General features: G+C 31.9%; 2 protein-coding genes across 2 annotated transcripts in view; both read right to left on the bottom strand.

The window, feature by feature from the left end:
• The window catches only part of LOTGIDRAFT_103637 (hypothetical protein), a gene marked incomplete at both ends in the record, with an annotated part of 25,091 nt that extends 22,852 nt beyond the window's left edge, over positions 1–2,239 (bottom strand). Inside the window, one exon of the mRNA XM_009053360.1 lies at positions 2,157–2,239. Coding sequence (XP_009051608.1) covers positions 2,157–2,239 — 83 coding nt within the window. The remainder of the gene's footprint in view (positions 1–2,156) is intronic.
• A 2,747-nt stretch (positions 2,240–4,986) lies between these two features.
• Positions 4,987–7,357, bottom strand: LOTGIDRAFT_208898 (hypothetical protein). Its single transcript, XM_009053359.1, has 4 exons — positions 7,121–7,357; positions 6,523–6,781; positions 5,999–6,159; positions 4,987–5,659 (listed from the first exon to the last, which is right to left on the bottom strand). The coding sequence occupies exons 1-4, from the start codon at positions 7,337–7,339 to the stop codon at positions 5,432–5,434; spliced, it is 867 nt and encodes a 288-aa protein (XP_009051607.1). The 5' UTR covers positions 7,340–7,357; the 3' UTR covers positions 4,987–5,431.
• Between the last annotated feature and the right edge of the window lie 19,490 nt (positions 7,358–26,847).

The following is a 26,847-nucleotide window of genomic DNA, read 5'->3' as shown; positions in this document are numbered from 1 at the left end:
GATCATGCCAGCCAAATTACTACTGCAATTACTACTGCAATTACATTTCTATTTATGATATGAGTTCATAATATTGCATATATCAAATTGGTAGCCTCCATGGAATTGAGCTGAAATTGATTTCAAAAGTCATGTAACATAGGAGCCTGATATCCCTTTAAACCTATACAGGTATCTGTACCTACATCTCATCTTGTACTTGACCTCAACTAGGTCACAATAACAATATTAAGATGGTCATAAATAGAGGGTAAGAACACCCACAAATGAATCAGATGAAATGAAATAAATATATCATAGTGTCAACCTAAACTTTTCACTGTTAAAATAATGCTCTGTACATCAATCACAGAAGACATTTGAAATATAGGGAAACATAGGCCGAATCATTTCAGTTGTATCAACCAAAACTATAATCATATATATCATTTAAAATATTGAGACTGGTAGTGTAATTCATACTCTTTGCAATATTTTGTAATATCACAGAACATGTAGAATACATAATTCTATGTCTTCAGAAGGATTTGGACGTTTGTCAACACTACTGATACTGTACTTTTACTTGCATATTTCAGATACATGCATAGTATAAGGAAATGTTATATTTCTAGCAAAACCAATGCTTTTATCAGATCAAAAGATCACAACTAACTTTATACCAGCTCAGGATTTTTTGATGAAATGTTTCAAAATGATTAGCTGTTAAATATCTTCTTTCAGAAAGATATCAAAATTATGTACTTTGAACCTAAATAAGTATATAATCAATATTCCACCACTGTCAGTCAATATAAGCTGATATTATATATTGAACTGATATAATATATTGACCAAGTACAATATAGGTTAATAAGTATTCATCATGCAATATTTATTTTTTATTCATTACTGATGCCAGCCTGTGATTGAGTTCGTAAAATCAACATATATTGTTATACATCAATATAGAGGTATATTTAGGTTATTGGGAGTAAATATAATAACAGAAGAATTATAGGCCTAGTATTTTGTTTTGATTAGCTCATTCAACCATGAGAATTAGGTTAAGTTAACATCTGTCCATCACATACACAGGTTAATGACACTAGTCACTGGACATTTTAAATATTGGGTGGGAATATATAGCAATTTCTATAAGTGTGTAAAACCGCCATATAATATCCAGTGAGATTTTTAGAAAATTGTGTCCATCAATGCTTTTCCTTTAAGTACTGTAACTTTCATATGAAATAATATATAGAATTTAAGTATAAGAATCATTTATAATTAGATGGGTTACTGAGACAACACTCACTAAAAATAGTAACAACATATAGAATGAAAGTTATCTAACCACTTATATTGAATTGCCTCAAGATATATCCAACCACTTGTTCTCAATATTGACATGACGTCATATCATATATTTATATTGTCTGATTGATTGAAAATGACACCTTGACACTGAAACTGACAGAATTTACTTACTGACAAATATATCATTTCTTTTAATACAGTTTTATGTACTTTGTTGCAATTGAACACTATAAAAATATTGCCTAAACTTTTCAGAGATAATGTCAAAGTTCTGTTACAACTTTAAAGTGATTCACAGACTTTACTTTAAGGGTTTTATTAGTACACTAGTGCATGTGTATCATTTTTACTCCCGGTAGGTTACACAATATCACCCTCCCTCCACCTCCCCCTCCACCCACCTCTTCCTTGCCACAGTATAGGCTATAATTTTATCTCCTCATTAAATTCATATAATAAGAAAAATAGTTGATTCCAGCCAAGATGATTCCATGATGACTATAGTAACTGATGTAACATCGATCTCAAGTAATAAAATGTCCCATACCTGTACATGGTTTCCAATTTCACAGTCAGTGTGTCTACATTCTACATTTGAAATGCAAATCTCATATTTGTAGCCTTAAAAAACCTTAAGTTAGACTTAGGCCACTGGTAGGAGGCTACAACTAAAACACTTTTTGATGACATTTCAATTATCATCATGATAGTCTAATTGTCTAAATGGAAATCAACAGACTGGACAAGAAAAATAATATCGATTGATGGAGAACTGGTCACAAAATCATTGTTAGAATTGGTTTATACCATGTTCAAATGTAAATAAATAAAGTAAGAAAACTCATAAGAAAACTCACCGAAAACATTCAGTGTGCCAATCTTTGGAAAGGGCTTGAATAAACGACTCACAATCTATAGTCCTTCCACAAGAACCACAGACATGCTCCTTCTCTGAAAGGTAAATGTATAAACATTCCAAATATCATAAATTTAGGAAATAACTGCAACGTCAGAAAGGTTCAATCGGAATACTTACCGGAGACCAAATTGTCATTCATTTTTTGTTTACACCATCTTTCATGATGGGCCTTTATTACTTTCAGTTTGAAGAGCTTGGAATTTAACAAAAATCAAACAGAGTTGTCTCCCATTTTTGCTAAAGACTACAAAAATTGTTAATGTCATTTTAAATTCATTTCTGGTATTTAAATTCTAGGATGAATTGTATGGTGCAATGTAGAGCTTTGACATGAAATTTTAAAGTAAGGACAGTTAGGCATAGCCCACCATCCTCTAGATGACATGTATCCTAGTGGTTTCCCCCTTTTACAAATTCCTCCCACTTGTAAAATTGGTACCCTGTTGTGTTCACTTATCACTACACTAACTTCGGTGCAAAGCTTTACTTGGAATGGGGGACCAGTATACCAAGTTGTTATCACCCTATCCTAAATAAACTGCTTTAATATTCTTAATCAAAAATTAAATTATTTATTAGCAGGCCTATTATGATAACTAAAACATCAATATCAATGACTTATTCAAAATCAAAGGATGACTCATGGTAAAATTGTTGTTAAACGACATGATATATATGTCATGTAATCAAACTTTATATGCCCTTAACTTATATACATTGATTGGGGGAGGAAGGCAGACGGACCACTGGGGACATGATGTTATTGTCAGAGTGCAGGTAGTAACAATGTCCCTATTCGACAAGAATCAAAATAACCACTAGGCAGATCTTGGGTTTTTGTGAGACAGTTTTGAAGTTTTTATTATCAGACAGAGCATTGTAATCAAGCACCGTTCAGGTTGAAAGTTAAATTTCGAGAAAGCTCTACATGCTATCACACTGACAAATTGTTATTAGAGTACAGAGAAGTACTCAGTTGTTATAAGAATGAAAACATGACTCTGGTTGGTAATGAGAAACTTGTTATTCAGACAATCACTATTGATATCAGACCAAGTATTGTTACCAAGTATTGCTCCGGTTGTAAGTTGTTATCAGACAGGGTTCATGCAAATAAAATGACAAGTTGTTATTAAAATGCAGCTAGTGACCCTGTAACAAATAGACAAAGACCCAGCTGTTATAACAATGAAAACTGGATTTTGATTGGTATTTCTGTGACAACAATTTCTCTTTGCAACCTACAACCCATATAATATAGAAATTCGGAACAAAAAAATACTTTTTTTGATTTACTAAGTTCATTTTTAATATGTAAGGCACCAATTATAGATCTCCAGCAATGGTTTTGTGCATAAATAATTGATCAAGATAAATAAATACACACATTAGCTAATAATTACAACAATATCCAATATAACATTAGAATTTTGATCCTAATGGTTATATGATATAACTGATCAGTATATTTTTTGTGCTCAGTATTGTATATTTTACACATAAGTCATTAAGGGTTATGGTAATTTCACTATGATAAGATCTGTTACTCAAATTAGTTGTTCGTTGTAAACATTAAAAATGATTGGCACTAAAAAATCATTTCATGTAATTATGTTATTACCTTATTTATCCTTGCAAAAACTGTAATTTTTGGGTTAATTACAATAAGAAAATTATTATTTGACACAAATGTTATTTTTTTGACAATATGGAAGAAGTCATGATTTTTAAATATAAAACATGATTTGAATAAATGATTCCCAAAAACAATTAATATTTTGTAATGCATGATTTTCCAGACACAACTCATAATACAATCATACAAATGTACATTAAATGCAGTGAAAAATCTTTTGAAGAAATCAATAAACACCCACAATGTCAAACACAATTTTTTTTATATTGGCCATTTTCAGAAGAAAGGAACAAATTACATAATTTAATTTTCAATTAATTTGATCACTCCTTCTTCTGATATTGGCTCATATAATGGAAGCAAGTTAAATAGTTACAAAAGTGGCTAAATAGAAGATATTAGTGAAAATAGTTTGATATTAACCTTCTTCTATACATGTATGTTCTTTTGGCACTCTTTTCAATTCGGATATGCTAAACTTATGGGACTACTTGCAATTAACATGTATTGTATCAATCTAATTAAGAAACAAATACCACTTTAAATGGTTATATAGAAAATCACACAAAAATTTCTGTCTAAACACTTCTAAAAGCCCAATTCCTAAATATACAAATAAAAGCAAAACTGAGCAAAATCAAATACGAAAGAGAACAATCTGGTTACTCATTAAACGCCCTACCTACAAAAAACAAAAATCAAACATTGCTTAATTCATAGGCTTTTTATAGAATTTTAGGATTTATATCATGTGTAATTTTCATTTTCCAATCCTTGATGGAAAGTAATTTGTTTCCATTGATTGTAGTTAGTAGTAAAAACTAAAACACTATATCTATGGTAAACTACATTATGTTTGTAATCATAAGACTGATTTATTGTACAGTTAGTTTCTGAATAACTTTAAAATATCTCAATTAACATTAGACTATTAACTATTCTATATTCTTTAATCAAAATGAGCTTAAATAAGTAAACTGGAATCCATGTCCATTGGATTTAAATAATCATCTTAACAATAAAGACAGCACACATAGCGTTATTGCCTGGTGCAGTTACAATATATATAAAGTAAGGCAATTGATATTTCAGATATTCATAATTTTGGCTAACAGATTGCATTCATTTTTTTCATCTATTTACTACACATTGTATTTTGGGAGTAACAATTAGTAGTAAAGCATATAAATATGTGCACATTCGAGGACTGCTGATATATATGTTTTCAGTCATACTTTGATTTTCACAAATATCTGTACCTCATATTATACAATATGTTGCATTTATAATTATTTACAAAATAAAACAACTCAGAATTTGTTGCAGGTTAAACCTGAAAATTATATCACAGAAAATCACTAGACAATAACAAAAAGATAACAAAATAAAAAAAAGTTAATAGCATAATTAACATTTTTAGAATTTTAACTGATTGAGAAATCTGCAATCTAATTAATCTCTTAATACTCCAAAAAATATGACCTTACAATATCATTTGGTATTAAAGTTACAAATAACTTAGATTATTAAATTCCATCAGTTTGTTATTTTATTTTAATGTCTGTAGACAGTTAAAACTATTCTGTTGAAGTTAAAACTCTACCCATTGCTTCTCCAAACTGAACTTTTTGGTTATTGTCTACTTTGAATTCAAAATCTTTTGGACCTTCAAATACTAAAACAATGGTAGAACCAAGGTTAAATTCTCCAAACATTTCACCTTTCTGGACTTCAATGGCTTGTTTAAATTCTTTGTCATAAAAACTACCCTCGGGATGTTTTAAACTGGAATTTGTAGTTAAATCCTGAAAAGAAAGATTAATTTTGCACTGACAACTCTGAAACAAAATGTTGCCATGGTCACATTTCTTAAGCTATTGTGTAATTCTTGTACTTGTACTTAGTTTGACCATTTAAAGCATTATCAATGAATCAGGATTTTACCAGTGAAACAAGGTTTGAATACAATATTCATACAGATTATTTTGGTTTGCCCACATACACTATGGTTGAATACTGATAAAATTGATATTCGGAGCTTTCCTATAAGTTCTACATCAATTTGTAGTGATAAGAGATGAGAGCAGCCACCAGAAATAAAACACAAACGTGACAGATATATTCTTGTAAGAAAAATTACTTACTTTATCACAGTATATTTTTATTGATCCCACATTTGTTGCTCCTACAGCTGTCATGGAGAAAAAACCATGTTCCCAATCACCCGTATATACCACCCGTTCATTGAAATTAAATAAACCTTGCACCCATCTGGCTACACCCGGACTCACACTCAGTAATTCGCCTGCAATAAATCAAATAACCCAAATTAATAGAAAATGCATGTGGAATCCTTTAACATAGAGGTATTCTCCAGCTTTTATAATTGTTACAAAATTTGTCTTTTCACTCAAACCTTAATGGGCAAAAGACCTCATTAGGAGATAATAGGTTAGTAATTTGTTTTCATACCAAATTCAAAAAGAAACAATTAAGTAGACTTGTCATTTTTCACTGTATATAAAAGAAGGCAAACAAAACAAAAACTAAAAAAGGTTGTTTTTGTCTTGTGATATTACATCTAGATTGTAAGTCAGTACATTTCTTTATAATTTTGGTCAAATATTCAAGGTCACACAAATCTTTGGCTTCTAGGGCCAAAATTTACCTGGAAAATGGCGTCTGTAGTTCATCGTCCAGAGAGTTGGTGAATGGAATCTGTGATAATCTCCAGGAGAGAGATATATAACACAATGATATAGTTCATTGGCAGGATTTTTTAACAACTTTTTCTGGAAGTCATCGTCAGATAAGGTACAATTGGAACCAAGAAAACCCTTTAAAGAATAGGTGATCCCTTTAACCTGTTCTAAAACACCTGATTCCACTTTCCCATAATGTAACACTTTACCATCAGCAGGACTAGTCTGAAATACATATTAAATTCTTTACACATTGTAAAAGTACAAAAATATTCAATTATGACAAAATTTGTGAATGGAATTACACTCATAACTGCTGAATAATTCTCATAATAAATGCTTTCAACTGACCAGATTAGTTTTTAAACTAATATAAGAAATGGAATTCAGACAGAGGATACAAGACAATAGGCATCACCACTCAGAAATGATTATATTGTGATAAAGTAGGTATTCTAAAGAGTCCATGATTCTTACAAGTTACAGGAATAACAAAAAAAACCTTTTGTAATAGAAATGGCATTCATTCCTTAGTTGCTAATAAAAGGAGAACTTTCAACTTACAATATGATGATCAAGATCAACAGGACGGACATGTGGTTTTAACTGTCGTCGAAAAAATTCACTTAAATTTCTGTAGGCTTTCAAATCTTCTTCAACTGCTTCATCTAATTTACAACCAAACATCCATATATACAAGCCAATTACAGGCTTTCTTAAAAAAACTGGAAGATTTAGCTCATTTATCTGACCCCATAGTCTGGACAAGGCTTTTAAAGGCATCTTTCTGTATAATGTGACCTAGAAGATAGCAATTGCAGGAAAATATGAGAAAAAGATTGTTGTAAAGTTTCAGGACTAAAAAAGCTTAAATATAGAACATAATCATGCTTAAAGAGATTTTATAGAGGTTTACTAACATTTATAAGCGTTTGACGTCACTAATCGCAAAAAATGGGTGTATCACAAGTTCAGCAAGATGAGTATATAAAGTTTCATGTCTTTTCCAGTAAACCAAATGGTTTTCTTGTTCAGAATCTGCCTGTGCATGTGTCAAATACTTGTGTCACCTCAATCTCATTATCACAATAACTTGGATCCCCAATATCTACGAACAGTGCTATTTTGGCACATTTAGGTGACAACTCTTGTGTCATTATCTGGTACTGAAGTAAGATAGCTGACTGATTAGTTTCCAAATCTTCTTGTTTGGCATTTTGCTTTAAGTAGTGCAATTATTTTGTGCATTAAATTAGGTGTCATTTCTAATGAATTATTTTCATTCATTTTAGACAAGGAAGAAAAGTTTTTATTAATGCACCTATTAACTCCAGTGGGTTAACTTAATTGGGGTTTTGTATAAAGTGGCGAATATATCAGTTGACTTAAAGTGGAGCTTTTCTTGCACAGCTGGCACATTCCAAATCAGTAGAAGCAGAGGTCTAGGTCTATTTTTAATAATAGATGTGGGAGACATAAACTAAACTTAACAATAAAAATTTAACACATATTTAACACAAATAATATAATCTATCATAATCAACTACCATCTATTTTATTTGATCAAGAAATAATCAATTAAAAAAATAACATTAAAGATTTCAGTCTGATTTCTCTCTCTTTCTGAAACAGCTGCTATACTTGATAAGATTTAACACAAAATAATATACATTGTCTCATTTTTCATTTTAGAACATACAAGCCAATGCTATCAATTTTTTTTTAGAAATCTTATCAAAATAGAGCAAAATTCTCAAAAATAAGAGCATTAATAGAGCTATAAGTGATCTGATAATATTGTATCAGTCCTCACACATCTGAATGTACCAAGTCAATTTGATTCATATCACCATAACTGTTGGAAGTCCATTAATTATTGATTAAAACAAAGGTTGCGATCAATGAGAATTATAATACAGGCATCATATCATTCCAATATTTGATATGTATCTGAAGTTTGGAATACAAAATACAAATAGCATACAGAATAAAAGTATACAGCAATTTCCTAAATTTTACCATATATATTCATAAGCAAGCAAATTCAAGAGAGGGACGATTTCTCCAAAAGCAAATCTTTTTTTGTGCACAAAATTTGCACATCCACTTTCAGGACATCATTAAAATTGAAGACACATAGTAATTATTCTTGGTATATAAGCTGCCAATCAACACCTTATACTCTAGTAGCAAATGAGTTCTGAGTTTTGATAAATATAAAGATGACATCAAATAATATTGGATTAACTTACGGTTCTATTTAATTTACGTTTTTTCTTGATGCTATTTTTGGGTGATATACTTCGATGTTTTTTCTTAAGTGATGACAAGGCACCAGGCCTTCGTAATTTTCTAGCGAAATGTCTGTGAAATGCTACAAGCTGATGAAGCAGTTTAAGGGGCACACCCCATTTTAAACCTTGGATTATGAGTTCACGAGAAGTAACTTTACATATTAATGACCAGATTTCTTTGGAATAGTTCAGCCTCTGGATAGTTGCATAACCTCTTCGATGCAAACTGCTAGCAATGATGGCAACAACCAGAGCTGTATACAGAAGAGCATGGTCCATTTCTTGAAATATAGCTAAGGATGTCATCATGAGCATGTGTGTTGACTTCTTTAGGAATGTTTTCATCTAGACCTGAAAAAAGATTGAAAATTAATTATAATCACTGCTCTGCTTCCTGAGCCCAAATCAGTTGCCTTCAATCCCTGAATCCAAATCAGTTGCCTTCAATCCCTGAACCCAAAATCAGTTGCCTTCAATCCCTGAACCCAAATCAGTTGCCTTCAATCCCTGAACCCAAAATCAGTTGCCTTCAATCCCTGAACCCAAAACAGTTGCCTGCATTTCCTGAATCAAAATCAGCTGCCTTCAATCCCTGAACCCAAATCAGTTGCTTTCATTGTCTGAACCAAACTCAGTTGCCTTCATTCCCTTATCTAAACTCAGTTGCCTTCATTCCCTTATCCAAAATCAGTTTCTTCAAATCATTAACACAAAATCTTCACAATTATTTGAAATTGAAAGATGATTTTTAGTTGAACTTTGTTCCCTAAGTTATTGAAGTTAAACTCAAAAACTATACACAAGATATAAATAGGTACAACTAATATCATTGTCTGAACTATAACTAAAATCAGTAAGAAATCATGTACAAACTGTCACTGTAACAAATCAGGAAATAGTAAAAAAAATGTAAAGTAGTAAATGTCATTTCTTGTGCAACATTCAAATTACGCATTTGTCTGTTACCTTTTAAAAATTGGTTGAAATTTATAAATCAATTAGTCTAAATGAATAAATGTACTTATAAACCATATTAACTTTGTGGACCCTATAACTAATCCAGTTACAGAGTGGCAGCAGGTGTTCTGGAAGACTTAGCATACCCTGCCTCACTAGCAACACCAAGCACTATAACCTTTAGTGGATTTAAAATACAATACATAAATCAACAATCATATTTCAAACAATAATACTAATGATGTTATTATTACCAAATTTACAATAATAAAATATTTTCACTATTTTCAAATAGTGCTCAATGCATCAATTGAAGAACCATATAGAAATATTAAATATATTTCATACAATTACTTTTCTCAAAGTATATCTGTTAATGATACAAAATTGTCATAATCCACAGAATTCAATATCCTCTATATACCACTGTTAAAACTTATTCATAATAATAATAGTTATACGGACCACAATGTTTCTAATATATCAGTACAAAGTCCTGTTTGTTAATTATCACAGTAATTATGATTATAAATGACTCTTCTGCCATATATCATAGTCAATATGACATGAGATAAAACTTCTATAGCAAACTGTATGGGTGGTACATTGACCTCTGCTTGCCAGTGCCATATTATTGCCATCAGCCTATGTCGAGTTGCGGTCAGATGTTTCTATAAACTAGGTTTTGTCTTATTTTTCCTATTTTGTGAGCGATATTCAGTAGTAATGGCAGATGTAGTGCCAAGCAGGGTATGCTTTCACTTCAAGACACCAGATATCATTTGTATTGCCGAACTATTGTATTGGATATTGGATATTTTTTTGCACTATGCAGTTATCAATAAATCCTTATAGACGTGTAGCTCAGCTCATTTTAGATTTAAGCCTCCAACCCTTCGCACCACCTCAAAGAAAGATTAATCAACATGCATTTGAAACATTGTTTCACATTGACAAGCAGTAAACTGCCGTTTTTTCATAATGACGTCAGTTAATCTATCTTTAGCTTGTAAAAGAAATGATCATTGTTGTGAAAATGTCAATGAGGCCAATGTTGACTAGTTTGTTTCAATGAAACCATTTGACCAATAGGAATTTTGTACTGAAATCAGGTTTATCATACACAATATCTACTAAGTCACGTTACTAAGACATATTCTATTGGTTAAAACAGACAATTATCTTATCAGCATTAAAGTATATAAATTTGTTTAGTAGCTAATATTTTCTCTGTTTTAAAATATCTGGGATAAGAACGAAATAGGTTTCATCAAGAGTTGACTTTTTAAGGTATATCAACCTCATACTTTTTTTTTTTTTGCGTTTTTTAATAATGGATAGGAAATCAGAACTGTGCAAATAAAAGCTATAAGTAAAAGCTATAAATAAAAACTAAAAATAAAAGATAAGCTCCTGTTCATAAATGCTGCTTTTTCTAAAATGATAGCTTTTATTTGCACCTTTTTGATATCTTTATGACTGTGATGACTGTAATTTCAGAATAAAATTAGACTTATGAGAGATACTTAATTCATTCTTTGGTCAAGTTTATCTTAACCACAAAAGCCAGAGGGGAACTTAAATGGTGCAATTAGTGCTTGTCAATTTCCTAACCACCTTAAGATTGCTATGGCTTGTCTATGATTTGTGATACTTGAAAGTGTCTCAGACTGGATTGTCTAAGGTGATGATTTTTTATCAGAACCACATGTCAGCAGCTTTCAAATAGAGTAATGTTTTAAAATGTATGATCTGATATGATCATAATTGATTGGATTGTAGAAAAGTTTTCTAAATTTTTTATGTGTTTTAGCATTAATTTGCACCATTCCAATTTTCAATCGGACGTCTGTGGTTCCTGCAATTCCATAAATACCAAGTGCTACATGACATCACTAATCGCAAAACATAAAGCCGTTTGTGACGTTATCAACACTTTGTTTTAGAGGAATTGCAGTAACCACAGACGTCTGATTAAAAATTAGTATGGTGAAAATTGATGCTATGATTTTCCCTGATACACATAAATTTTTTTACAAAAACCTCTGTACAATCCATTCTAATATAAACATATGTAATTTCTACTATTATACAAGAATTTAATATCAAATTTCGTGAAAGCTACAAAAAAAAATGTTTCAAAAAAAATCCCGCCCAAATCATTAAATTTTTAATAATCTTTATCCAAATGGGCTCAATAGAATTGTTTCACTGATAGAGCAACAAGATTTAACTTTTTGTCACTGGCAACAAATTTAGATATAAGTGTGAGTTTGTCTTACATATTCAAACTGAAAGCAGTCAATTTCAGCTATTTCTTTCACTTTAAGAATAAAAATCTGATATTTGGTTTGTCTATGTTTAAAAAATGTCAATCTAAATTTGGAGCTTATATTCACGTTCTGCATGGTAGAATGTCATTTACTCTTGATACTAAAACTATCATCACTTTCAATATCTTTCTACTGAAATCATCAGTCCATCTAAACCAACCATACATCATATTTTCCATCTTAAAAAAATGAAGACAATTGAAAGTGGGCTCTATCAGCAAATATTAAGATGAGGACAACTACTAAAAGTTGAGGCTACCAAGTTTTGTCAAAATCTTGCATATAAGCAATGAATTCTTATCACCATTTATGTTACAATTTAAATTGTCTCTTTCTTTAAACAGTCCTTATTATGATGATAGAATATTATAGCAATCAATGGTTGGTAGGTAGCAGATAGAGTAACAAGGCTTTGTGGAAGGAGTCACTAAAAGCATATTTCAAGTAAACGAATGAAAGAAAAGAACATGGTAAAAATTGACACACAACTAAGAAACCGGTTTGGAATACTAATGTAGATACATAGTTATAGGATAAGTGACAGAGCATTTGAGTGCATTTTCAAAAACCTTGCATACCCCTTTAAAATTGCAATGATAACCCAACTTATTTATTACATATTTATTTATATATTTAAAAAGATTTATTCTATCCATTTTGAGATGAGTTTATATTCCATCTATAGAACTACTTAATCACTCTTTCCTTTTAAAAAGATTTATTCTATCCATTTTGAGATGAGTTTATATTCCATCTATAGAACTACTTAATCACTCTTTCCTTTTAAAAAGATTTATTCTATCCATTTTGAGATGAGGTTATATTCCATCTATAGAACTACTTAATCACTCTTTCCTTTTAAAAAGATTTATTCTATCCATTTTGAGATGAGGTTATATTCCATCTATAGAACTACTTAACCACTCTTTCCTCCTAAAAACTGCATCACTATCAGAGAGACCATATTATCTCACTATGTTGTGATTAAGCCCAGACATCCAGAGAACATGCTTACCCTACCTAGGGTTGTGTTATATCTAACTTTGATTTTTATATTGTAATTTATATATACTCACATCTGTTGTTTTAATTCCGTATTAAAGATGGCTTTTCACATTTTTTAGTATAAAATCAAACAAACTATTTGATTATTGGTGTTTCTACTGAATTATCCATGCATTTCTTGAGTTTAATCTATATATGATTTAAATTAATTCATTATATTTTGTAAAATGAAATTTAAATATATATTCTTTCATGTTGCTAGAGATAATAAATGGAAAACCAAGAAACTGAAGTAGCTGTTGCATACAATCAAGAAATTTAACCAATCATAATTTTCCAGATCTACTTTAAATTGAAATTAGTCTTATCTGTCCAATAAACGATTAAACAAAAGAAAAATAGGGAAAGGCATCAAACTCATACACTAAACTTAAAAACAGTGTCAAACCGGGCCATGGTTTTAACATACTGTCTTAATCAAACGTAGATAATAAACCAATAAATTAAAAAGCAGCATCACAGAGAATGCAAGCGCTTTCTGTAGACTATACTAGAACAAAAAAGATAGCATATTTGATCTAACATTGATTTCACTAATGTCCTTGTACAAAAATGTATAAAACACACAAGATACCAAAAAGAACATATATTCAGACACAATTGTTGTGCAACACAAAGAAACTTTAACTCTGATATCAGAGTTTTACTATATCATGGCCAGTTAGCCACAAATCAAAGTCAAAATATTGTCAAAAAATCATCCTTATTAGTGATTTCATCTTTTTTGCAACACCATCGTCACCATTGTTTATAAAGCCCTCTACCTAACCGGGCTGATTTTTTTTTGTCTCTCAGAGTATGAGACCATGACACATTACAGCAATTGACAAGGAAAAGACATAATGAAAAATATGAAAGTATGATTTCCTCTAATGCACCAGTATGTTCCTCAGAATGAATATACATCACATTATGTGCTATATTCCTCCAGATTTTTGATCCATCTGAACTATCATTGGAAAACAAGATAACATAAAACATTATTATAATTTCAAACAGTCATTTTATGATTAGCAAACAGCCAGAGTGCAATTGTACTGATCCATTTAACTTGTTCTTGAGAATTTTCATTACAAATGAAATAGAACACACTTTTCCCATGCCAATATCTCACTCAGGATCCAAAAATCTGTAACTGTTTAGACCAACATACAAATTAAAATTTATTTCAAAGATACTGTAATTGTCAATTCCACAACTATGATTCCTTTGTATTTTATTATTATTGTATGTGTAGTTAAGGAAGATACCAGGGAAGATTTGCCAATGGCAAACTGGTTTTCCTGTCAAATAAAGTATGATTATTATTAGTAAGTTTTCTAGATAAACTGCTAAAAGCTTTTCAAATATCAATGGTCTCAAAAGTACTACATGCAATATTCAAAATAATTGAAATCATTTAATATGTTTAATATGATATAAAACAGGCAACTATAATTCACCATGTAAAAATTTGAAATTATACTCATAAAATATGTCAACAAATTAAAATGGGCGTGAAAACAAAAAGGAAAAATCATCTTACAAATTATTATGTAACAAGTGATAAGAGCCGCACTTATGATAAATTTACCAGAAAATGAAATTTACATGGTCCCTGAAACCGTTACTCAGCTGCAAGGACCAGGTGCTTGGTGAAATTTTATTTTATACCCTCAAGTCACATGATAATACTTTGCCCTCTATCAGCTCATTGGTATCAGCTTTTGGGGTATTTTTTAAAAATCAAATCACAAGGTCATAATTTGTGATGTGCTCTTCTTATCTCTTAATTTCAAACTTTGGATAGGGTTTATCAATTCATTACATGACCTGGACTTCAGTGTTAACTTGTAAACAATTTAAATCATTACTCAATCCTACAAACAAGCTAAGAATCTGAACAAATCTGGTCCTTTGACCATTTGAATTAAGAATCAGTCGAATAATGAGTTACAACCCTTAAACGATGGCAGTAAAATATCAGTACATACATTAATTGTTGAAACAAAATACAAGTAGCTAACAATCTAAACCATTGGTAATCTCCTGTGGTGGAGCCGATGGGGGTACAGGGGGCGCCCAGAAAAATGGTTTGCACCACCAATTATACCCACAATTTCTTTTTAACAATTTTAAAAAACTTTTATTTTTTCCCCAAAAATGTGTCGAATACACCAAATAAATTCAATTTTTCGCTAATTTTTTGCGAGAACCCTATCAGGCCCTTCATGAAAGGCTTGCAACAAGACACCTCCAGAGTTGCAGCATTTTGAATTCAGCCTTGACAGTTGTAGCCTCCCCATTGTATTAGTCCTCCCTCTATTTCTACCGCAAGTTATTAGTAGCTGGCGCTGCCACTGGTAATCTCAGACTACAACAGCCATGATCCAAATGTGAAAAAAAGTCAGCCATAGTTGATGTGAATCAAAATTTTTAAATTTTTGAGCTTTATAATATTTTCAATAATTTAACAGTATAATGTGCCCACATAGAAGTGGTTGCCTACCAAGATATGCCCACTTTCCTGATAAATTTTCAGTATATCAAGGGCAAACTCCTATCTGTGTCAAAACATACCAAAAATCTAATTTGTCAAAAGATACAGTTGATTTAATCAAAAACACAAAATTTTTGAAAATTCTGACATAAACTGTCACCTCTATCGTGTTAACAAGTAAAGGGCAATAACTCAAATTCGTCATATTCAATCTTGACTAAGATCTCATCATTATAAATGATCACACCAAATTTCATTTAAATCGGATGAAAACTGTGTGTTCACAAGTGTTCTCTAGTGTGTTCACAAACAAGTTTTGACGAGTTTGTCCTAAGTCAAGGGCAGTAACTCAAAAGCCATTTATCGAAAGATAGCCAAATTCAAACTTGTATAAGTTAATGGACTCAGTTACAATGTAGCCCCATGAGTTGAATACATTGAGGCCTAAATAGTCTTTAGAGCTAGTCTACATGGCTATGCCTTCAAAAGATTACTTTACCGCAATGTTACAACCTAAAACTTTCAAAATAGCCTCTATTTTAGAATTTCTTCTTTAGAAAGTCATTAAAAACTATTCTATTTTTAGCTGAAAACAAGCTATTATCAAAAATGGATATTCTATGTTTGACGAGCTATTTTTGAAAATAGCAAATTGGAATCTATTCTTGAAGTCTGAATTTTTCTAATTTCATCTATTTCTAGCTAGTTTCCTATTTATGGATAGAACCATCTGTAACTTCTGATTTTATTGAAGGGGCAGATGCAGCATTTTTTTTTACCAATCATATCTTTGTCTTAGAAATGGGTATTTTTAAGCTAAGCGAATCAGCTCAACATCGAAATTTAAGCCTTCAAATCCATGTGTGTCCAGAATTATCCGCGTTTGAAAGTTAAAGAGATAAGTCGTCTTGTCTTGAGACACTGTCATATACAGAAAAGAGATCTATAGAAATGGGAAGGGAAATTCCTAGTTTGAGATATTTTGAAGGAATTATGTGATTTTTGTACATATCTAGATTTTTCAAAGCCTTGCTTAAGTTTGATGGTATCTAAGAGGAAAGCAAATGCCAAAAACACAGTTTTTCATAAAAGAAAATTTGGCAAAATTTTTAGCCTCTTCTATAGAGTGTATTAAATTGTATAATATCCATGGTCCTTATATTGAGCAATGGTCAATCATACCATCCTTCATGATATTGATTTAACATTGCTCAACATAACAGACTGCACTGATCACGTGTATTTTATGTAATTTTCCGCTCCAAAGAGATAGGTGTATCATTATAAAAATCTGTATTGAGCTTTTATGTATTTTTCCCCTCCAAAAAAGAAAGCCTATCATATCTTCTATATTGCTATCTATCTACACAGATGGTCATATCAGGTCTAATGAATAATCGTAAGTGTTTTGAAAGGGTTTGTGACCTGAAAGATCTAACTTAAGACTCAGGATGTTTGTGATCATAATTTTAGGTAATTGAATTATTCATTACATAAGCATTCAATAGAATAGTATGTCATTCTCAACCTGGGAAGTCATTACCAACAAGGAGTAATTTTGTTGTGATAATAGAGCAGTATGTCTATATGATGTTGTGATAATAGAGCTGTATGTCTATATGATGTTGTGATAATAGAGCAGTATGGCTATATGATGTTGTGATAATAGAGTTTTATGTCTATATGATGTTGTGATAATAGAGCTGTATGTCTATATGATGTTGTGATAATAGAGCTGCATGTCTATATGATGTTGTGATAATAGAGCTGTATGTCTATATGATGTTGTGATAATAGAGCAGTATGGCTATATGATGTTGTGATAATAGAGCAGTATGGCTATATGATGTTGTGATAATAGAGCTGTATGTCTATATGATGTTGTGATAATAGAGCTGTATGTCTATATGATGTTGTGATAATAGAGCTGTATGTCTATATGATGTTGTGATAATAGAGCTGTATGGCTATATGATGTTGTGATAATAGAGCTGTATGTCTATATGATGTTGTGATAATAGAGCTGTATGTCTATATGATGTTGTGATAATAGAGCAGTATGTCTATATGATGTTGTGATAATAGAGCAGTATGGCTATATGATGTTGTGATAATAGAACAGTATGGCTATATGATGTTGTGATAATAGAGCTGTATGTCTATATGATGTTGTGATAATAGAGCTGTATGTCTATATGATGTTGTGATAATAGAGCTGTATGTCTATATGATGTTGTGATAATAGAGCTGTATGTCTATATGATGTTGTGATAATAGAGCAGTATGGCTATATGATGTTGTGATAATAGAGCTGTATGTCTATATGATGTTGTGATAATAGAGCTGTATGTCTATATGATGTTGTGATAATAGAGCTGTATGTCTATATCATGTTGTGTTAACAGAACAGTATGTATATATCATGTTGCGTTCTATATCATGGTATGTATATATCATGTTGGGTTATAATTGGTTGAGTCACAGATCATAAATGATAATAAATGAGAAATTGGAATACAAATCTGACAAACTACCTGATGAATTGCAAGATTCTATATTGATCAAAATGAGAAATATTAGCTTTCAAATTCATCTCCATTTACTCACAAACTGGATTGTCTGAGATAGCCAGTAAGGACTTCAAGGAGATTATAGTCAGATAAATTTTAAGATAGCTTGCCGGGCAAGGTAATATACGAACAGTGTTAACTTGGATTTTAAATAAAAACATTTGGCAGTACAGTTGCAATCACCAGTAGAAATATTCAATCTTCAGCCAAGCTAAAATTCAATGCGTTTCCATAAACAAGGGCAATCAATAATTAAATATCTTTTTAAATTTTTAAAAAGTTCATCCGTGGGAGATTACAAACACTCACACCAAGTTTCGACAAAATCTGTTGAGAATTTGTGCCTTTTAAACTGATTAAGAGCTAAAACTTGAACACATTTTCAAGAACAAGGGTAATAACTCATACTAAGTATTTTAGATTTTTCTGATTTTCAATAGGGTTCATCCTTGGGTGATTAAAAGCACTCACACCAAGTTTCATCAAAATTCATCAAGAATTGTGCCTTCTGGAGTGTTTATGAGCTATGTTTGATGGACATGGATGACGCCAATAAACTCTCCCCATTTAATGTGGGCGTATAAAAATCCACCTCCTCAAACCATTACCATGGCTTTCCTTTCGATATAACTTAGACGTAATAGAAACAATATATTTCTAATATTCGCAAAAGCTGGCAGAAATTACATTATAGTGATAAATGACTAACAAATGGTTGAACTTGAAAATTTGGGATAGTCCTCTTTTAGGCATATCACAAATTCAGAAATACTCTGGGATGCAAAATTGTGTTAAAAACTCAGTGCAATTCAGAGAGTCCATATAACAAATATTTGCTTTTAGAATTTATAACAAATTAGAGATACATACCTACACCAAAAAATTGTCTAACATCTAACATTTTTTACATTTTTGCTGGAAATATTTTCCTATTACACACAACCTTTCTTTTCTATAATAATTCTTCAAGACACATGTTCACTTAGAATTTCAAAATCCTTATCATTTTACACAATAAAAAAGCTTTCAAGAGTTCAAAAACCATTTCCACCACAAATGTAAACAAGAAATTTTTTAAATTCCAGTGGTATCTGGCAAAAATCGGTGTCCTGCAAATTTATTCCATTGATCAATAGGAAGTGCCGGTAGTGAGCACGGAAAACCCCTTGAAATGGACTAAACCATTTGAAACATAAAGTAGTATGAGTGGGATCACCAGATGTAATGGAATAGTCTATTATCATACACAGGTATGGTGTGATAAATCAATGTGAACTAACTGTATTCCTCTGTATAGTATTCATTACTTTACTATAATAACCAGTACTATGTTATACAGCAGTCTGACATGTACTATTGATTGGTCAAATTGATTAATCAAATGACCTTGCTTCTATAATCTTTAAATAACTTGAATGAATATTAAATGTACACTATTCAATGAGTAATAGGAGTATATGAGAAAAAAACATATTATTGCATGTCAAATTATCGTAGGAGGGCTGGTTGTAGCAGTCATTTATAGGGTTAAAATGATGTCATTTGCTTAGTTACTTCAAACAAATAGTGGTGACCTTGATTAAGTCAGTTGTCCTCCTTATTTCAATTCACCCTAATCTAAATGGGTAGATAATCTGGGAAAGAGGTTTTGCCAAGGATCAGTTGATAGAAAGGATCCTCTTGAAACTAATTTTTGTTATTCTTCTATTTTTTTTAGCTTTGAAGTGGTATAGTGATTAGAAAACTAACTACTACTCTTTCTTTAAAAGAAATACAGAAATATTCAGGAAACCAGTTGATACATGCCACAGTACTTTCTGAAAGGGACACATTCGCCATCCAATCGTACTTTAGTCACAGTAACAGATATTTTTCCCCTGAGCTAATCAGTACCAGTGTTCACAGATCAACCTAAAAATTTGAGTCTTCAAAACTAGTGCATTCAGACTTATCTGCTTTTGAAAGTTAAAATGACGACTTGTCTTTTCTTGATACTATATATAGGCCATATTCAGAAAATGAAAGTGAAATTTCTAGTGTGAGGTATATTTGAAGGAATTATGCTATTTTCATGCAATTTTCAAACACATAATGAAGTCCCCAAAAACAGTGAATCATATTGTAGTGTTGTTTCTCAACTTGCCGTGTAGGATTTTCGATAGGGTCTATCCTTAGGTGATAACGAACACTCACACCAAGTTTCGTCAAAATCTGTCAAGAATTGTGCCTTCTAGAGTGATTACGAGATAAAAATTACACGCGTTATTAAGAACAAGGGCAATAAGTCATACTAAATGTTTTTCGATTTTTCCGATTTTCAATATGGTTCATCCTTGGGTGATTACGAACACTCACACCAAGTTCTGTCAAAATCTGTCAAGAATTGTGTGTTGTAGAGTGTTTACGAGCAATTGTGGACGGACCTACGGACATGGGTGACGGCAATATACGCCCCCCATTTCATGTAGGCGTATAAAAACAGGAAGCCCCTCATTCACATCATTTTGTTAAATAATATAAATTTTCAGTAAAAATTAGCTATATCGCATTGTCAATCAAACAGTCACCTCGCAAGTAGGGTAAATATCTGTATGATAGGTGGTGGATGATTTCCAATGCCTCACTAACTCTTATTACAGACTATTGAATAATATAGAAGATCTTACTACCATCTAACTTTATTATTTCATTAGTAAATTTTTACAATGACATTATGTAAATTATGCTAAATATCTCAATCAGATAAAACAAGTGGTTGCCTAGCAAGATACACACACATCCCTGATACATTTTCAGTATATCAATGGCGGTTACCAATCTGCGTCAAATCCACCAAAAATCTAATTTTTCACAAGCCAAAAATGTTTTATGCATTTTTACTAATTCAATGGCAATAATCTCAATATAAATGATCACACTAAAATTCATTTAAATCAGATGAAAATTTTAATCTTGTGTTCACAAACAAATTAGGGCAATTACTCAAAAACCGTTCATCGAAAGATCGTAAACTTCGAAATTTCCAAGATTTCATCATTGTAATTGATCACACCAAATTTCATTTAAATCGGATAAACACTGTAATCTCTATAGTGTTCACAGACATATTTTGACACATTTTTCAAGTCAAGGGCGATAACTCAAAAACCATTCATCGAAAGATCGTTAACTTCCAATTGGACCAAGATCTCATCATTATAGATGATCACACTAAATTCCATTTAAATCGGATGAAAACTGTAGTCTCTAATATGTTCACAGACAAATTTTTACACGTTTTTCTTAAGTCAAGGGCAAAAACTCAAAAACCGTTCAGCGAAAGATCGCCAAATATAAATTTGCCCAAGATCTCATCATTTTAAATGATCACACCAAATTTCATTGAAATTGAATTAAAACTGTAATCAAACATATTTTGACATGTTTTTCTAAAGTCAAGGGCAAGAACTACAAAAACGTTCATCAAAAGATTGTCAAGTTCGGACAGGGGCCCAGACAATAAAAAGGAAAGCATTAGAAGCTGTGCTTCCTATCTCAACTAAAACAAAATACTCATGGTCCTAACCTGAACATTGATTGAGCTCTATACAGTAATGTAATTTCTGCACCAGACTCACACATGCACACACTTTCAAAACATTTACACTGTCTATTGTATTATGTTCATGACCAAATACTAAGTTTTATATGACAACAAAATTCAACAAGATTTCTGGAATAAGCTAAATATGTAGGTGCATTTCTTTACAATTATTTAGTAGAATAAATAAATTACCTTCTGGTTTATCCTCTTCTTTCTGTTCGTTTTGGGTGCAACCATTTTAAATCTGGCCATGTAAAGTATCTTCTGATGAAATTCCCAAAAGGAACAACGCAAAACAGATGCAATCAAATGCAGATGCGGACAAGATTATGTCTTCAAGAATTATATATTTCCTCTTATTGTGCCTTAAAACCAAATCAAAGACATCCATCCTTGGAATTCGTCATTTTTCTTCTTAATGGGAGTTGTTTTTATATTGATATCGGTAAAAAATAATCTTTAATGGCCACTTACCGAAAGTTTGTTTTTTCTCTCAGAAGCAACAAATTTATCATATATATAAACAGAAGATGTTATAGATATAGGAATAGCCAACCAATACAGATAATTTCTAGATTTTCTAGTTTCATGAACTGTACCAGTACCTAAATTAAACAACAAATACCTTATACAAATATATTTAACAACATTCAAAATTCAAAAAACTACAGGAATATAATATACAGTGAAACCCCTCTAAACTGGAAGGCTGTTGGACCATCGTGAAATGCCGGTTTGGATGGGTTACTGGTTTATCCGTAGAAGTGGCAATATAACAGAGTTACATCCCTTTCTGACTTAATCCATTATCTGTAGTTATTACTCTTTATAATGTTAACTGGACAGCACGTGATGTCATCATAATAACTAACAATTTTATACATGTATTACAATCTTTATTACAGGTAACAACAATAACAAAAACATGAAAAGTTAACATGGCTTTTGATGGATAAAGGACTCGACTGTTTTCTGAGTGGCTACACATTTTAAACGCACAAAATGGTCCTGCACGGTCTCCTATATCTTGTGCTTTAGTAAAAAATTAATGGTTTATGCGCCATAGCAAAAAGGTCTATTTTGCTGGCCAATTCCATTGCCTCTGCACAGGAAATGATAGGCTCTGGTTCTGGTTCTTCTACAACTTCTATAACTGGTTCATCAATTTCACTCGGGTGGAAAGAGTTTAATAAAGCGTCTTCCATTTGTCAGGATCGTTTTCAGTGGGGATGAGATAATCAAGATTAATGAACTCTTCATCTGTGCCATGAGAAAGTCCCTTTACCAACGCTGAAATAGGGAGATCGTCATCAGAATCAGCATCTTCAACATCATCTGAGGGGAATCGATTGACAAGATAACATTTCTGGATTGTTGATTGAGATGTTTCTCACCAAGCCTTCACTATCCATCGAATAGCATCATGAATGGTGATTTCTCAAAATAATTCAGTAGCTGAATTTGAAGTGTAGGAGCGAAAGCACCAACCAAGCAATTCAAAGGCTCAGATAATGACTTGGTCCAATGGTTGAATTACCGATGTTGTGTTAGGTGGCAGGTACTTGAGTGTAATTTAGACAATTTAAGATCACCATTTGATGAGGCATTGTCCAAGAACATAAGATTGTGTCTGGCTCTTTATCTGTCGGTTGACGTCTCATAACCATTCTGTAAAGAGTTTGTTAGTCATCCATGCCTTCTTATTCAATTTGTACATATAGGTGAAACTTGAAAAGATAAATGCCGAATTAATCAACAGAAGTGAACATTCGAATAATAACAACCACAATTCTAAAACAAAGTTGAAATAGTTTCGAAAAAAATTTAATTTAACTCACCTAACATTTTAACATTAAAATTTAACAAATTTACGGAATAACGGGATCTTCAATCTTCAGCCAACCATCTGATGCTGAAAAATCTGTAATCTTCATTTCTTTAGCAAATTGGGATGCCTTGGCTTGATAGGAACAGAAATGGGAATTCCCTTTGCATGAGCCATCGAAAACCATTATTGTTGACGTTTTCCCAAAACATTGTTTCGCTCCATTTCCATTATTTCCATACTGTTGTACATAACTGTCCTTCTTTCGAATTATGCCACCAACAGTAGACCTACCGATTTTATATTGACCTATTCATAATCAGTCACGGCACATGTCATATCTATCTTTAATGTCGTCAACGGATTATTAAGGTGCTGGTTTAGAGATACTAATAACTATAGATTAACTACTTTGGGACTTGCCGGATTGCGGTTTAGAGAGGTGTCACTGTAGTCCTATCAAAAGTTACTTCTGCACTTTTTAGTTAAGACCAAATGAGAAAAGAACAGATTGACATAGATAACATTCAACCAATCAAAATCAAAAATCATAATTATATAGATTTTATTATCAACTTACTTGTCTGATATCTGTGACATGATTGGCACTGGATTCTGCGATTATTTGCAGGATTACAGATTCTTTTAAAAGAATTTTGGAAGATAAGAATTTTTTTACCATTGATTCTCTGTAACACCATTCTTAAGCTAAAATTGAAATAGAAAAGATGTTCTTAACAAAAAAGCAGGGTTGTTGGTCTATATTTTGAAAAATAGACAGACACTGTAATGTTTTAAAACAACATATGCTCAAAGAGTTCTCATGAGCAACCAACTCCGCAACGGCGGGAGAATGCGTCGCCTATTTTCGTGTACAATGTTTGATCTATAAATAAGTCTAGAAAAACACGTTGTATAAATACCGGGTGGTATAATTAACTTCTCTTAGTATTTATCTTTAATATCAATTCATTATAACTAGTGACAATTCCTTCAAAGAACCACGATTTAAAAAAAAAATAGTGACTGACAAAATAAGATACGTAGCGTGATCTATTGCTAAAAGTCACTGAAACAACATATGAATATGGTCCACTTTGTGTTCCATAGAAATTTTCTGCTGACACAGAATCCGCTAGTTGATCACGTGACTTCATTCGTTGGAATATATTCTAGCAGACGACACTTAGAATTCCGATTACCGCTTGGGATTATAAGGAAATTAGGCCAATAAAAAATGGTGATGTTTGGTAATAAGTTAAATCCGCCATTTTGTATTTACACTTGACCTTGCTTGAAACTACTGGATTCATTCTACTAGCTGATATTGTAGAGAAAACCCATGTTTATCAAAACAAACTAATGCGGAGGTCGCGCAAGGTCGCTAATGTAAATTATTAATCATTTCCGGAAATCCACGAATAATAGGTTTCCACGAAATTAGGTTACTTGACTGTATTTGAAATAGTCACACTTTCCTCCCAGAAAATTTGCGTGAAAATGACTTTTCAGACTTAAAATTCCTGTCTGTAAAATCATGTTTACAAATAATAACTTCTCCAGTGGTTGAAATTTTCATCAGCCCAAAGACTAGTAATTTGTAGTTGATATTTCAATTCATTCGAAAATGATTGGGAAATTCAATTGAGGAATTTTAATGTAGTCAGAGAGTAGTCTACTACTACTATGTAGGCCTGTAGGCCCTATGCTATTTGTTATATCATCCATCGGCCATTACAATTACGAAATTGTTCATATTGTGATAAGTACAGTCTAGTAACCTAATTTCGTGGAAACCTATTATTCGTGGATTTCCGGAAAGGATTAATAATTTACATGAGCGACCTTGTGCGACCTCCGCATTAGCTTGTTTTGATAAACATGAGTTTTCTGTACAATATCAGCTAGTAGAATGAATCCAGTAGTTTCAATCAAGGTAAAATGTATTAATGTATACTTTGACAAATACAAATTGGCGGATATCACTTATTACCAAACGTCACCATTTTTTATTGGCCGAATTTCCTTATAATCCCAAGCGGTAATCGGAATTCCAAGTGTCGTCTGCTAGAATATATTCCAACAAATGAAGTCACATGATCAACTAGCGGATTCCATGTCAGCAGAAAATTTCTATGAAACACAAAGTGGACCATATTCTTATGTTGTTTCAGTGACTTTCAGCAATAAATCACGCTACGTATCTTATTTTGTCAGTCACTATTTTTTTTTTAAAATCGTGGTTCTTTGAAGGAATTGTCACTAGTTATAATGAATTGATATTAAAGATAAATACTAAGAGAGGTTAAATATACCACCCGGTATCCATACAACGTGTTTTTCTCGACTTATTTATAGATCAAACATTGTACACGAAAATAGGCGACGCATTCCGCCTCCGTTGCCGAGTTGGTTGCTCATGAAATGTGGGTCAAAGTGAAGGATTCATTAAGAAAATCGAAATAAACCAATTTTAATTATTTTGTAGAATATCTGAGGAAACATCTAAGACATAAAAATTTGTTTTCGTTTTTTTAACTTTGACGAAATTCGGTGTTGAATCCTTATATCCACGAAAAAAGGTTACACCACTGTATATATTTTGGAACAATTTGAAATTTGGAACATGAACAGACTTGAGTAAACGATTTACACTAAAAAGAATGACAGAACATGTTTACCTTGTGGAAGCTGCCATTTTGAAATAAGGGACGAAACTCTGCGTTTAAATATTTTCAGACTACAATTGAAAAGGCTAGGGGCAATATTCTTGTATATATGAAATTTCAGACCACAGTAAATGAAATGAAATGAATGGAGTTTTACGCCCTTCTTTACATAATAAGTAAAGGCAAATGCTTTGGTACGTTAGGAGGAAGAAACTGAATCCATACTATCCTTGGCAGGAGAAAGCTGAATTTTCGGGTAAATCCAGCCAATAGCCGCATAGTGCCAATAACATAGAAAATTGTTAAGTAAGGCATTTACTCGGTACGATCTGCTAAAGATGCTGTCCAGCTGCCCTTGAGCGTATTTACTATACTATTGCGGCCACAAGCCGTCGGTCTGCTTTTTAAGTCTAATCGCATCCCCTTTCCGACGCACTGGCAATATTCCTACATGAAACTATCTAACCAACGCAAACACACACATACCTTTCTAAACAATTTTCAAAATTATTCCCG

The sequence above is a fragment of the Lottia gigantea genome, assembly GCF_000327385.1.
Source record: "Lottia gigantea unplaced genomic scaffold LOTGIsca_2, whole genome shotgun sequence".
NCBI lineage: Eukaryota > Metazoa > Mollusca > Gastropoda > Lottiidae > Lottia > Lottia gigantea.
Note: the sequence above shows the minus strand (reverse complement) of the source record. Positions and strands in the feature narration are given on the sequence as shown.

Coding starts and splice junctions, on each gene's coding strand:
- LOTGIDRAFT_208898 (XM_009053359.1), bottom strand. CDS start 7,339: ATGCCTTTAAAAGCCTTGTCCAGACTATGGGGTCAGATAAATGAGCTA. Junction 6,160..6,522: donor CTACAGACGCCATTTTCCAG/GTAAATTTTGGC, acceptor GATTTATTGCAG/GCGAATTACTGAGTGTGAGT. Junction 5,660..5,998: donor TAAAAATATACTGTGATAAA/GTAAGTAATTTT, acceptor CTTTCTTTTCAG/GATTTAACTACAAATTCCAG.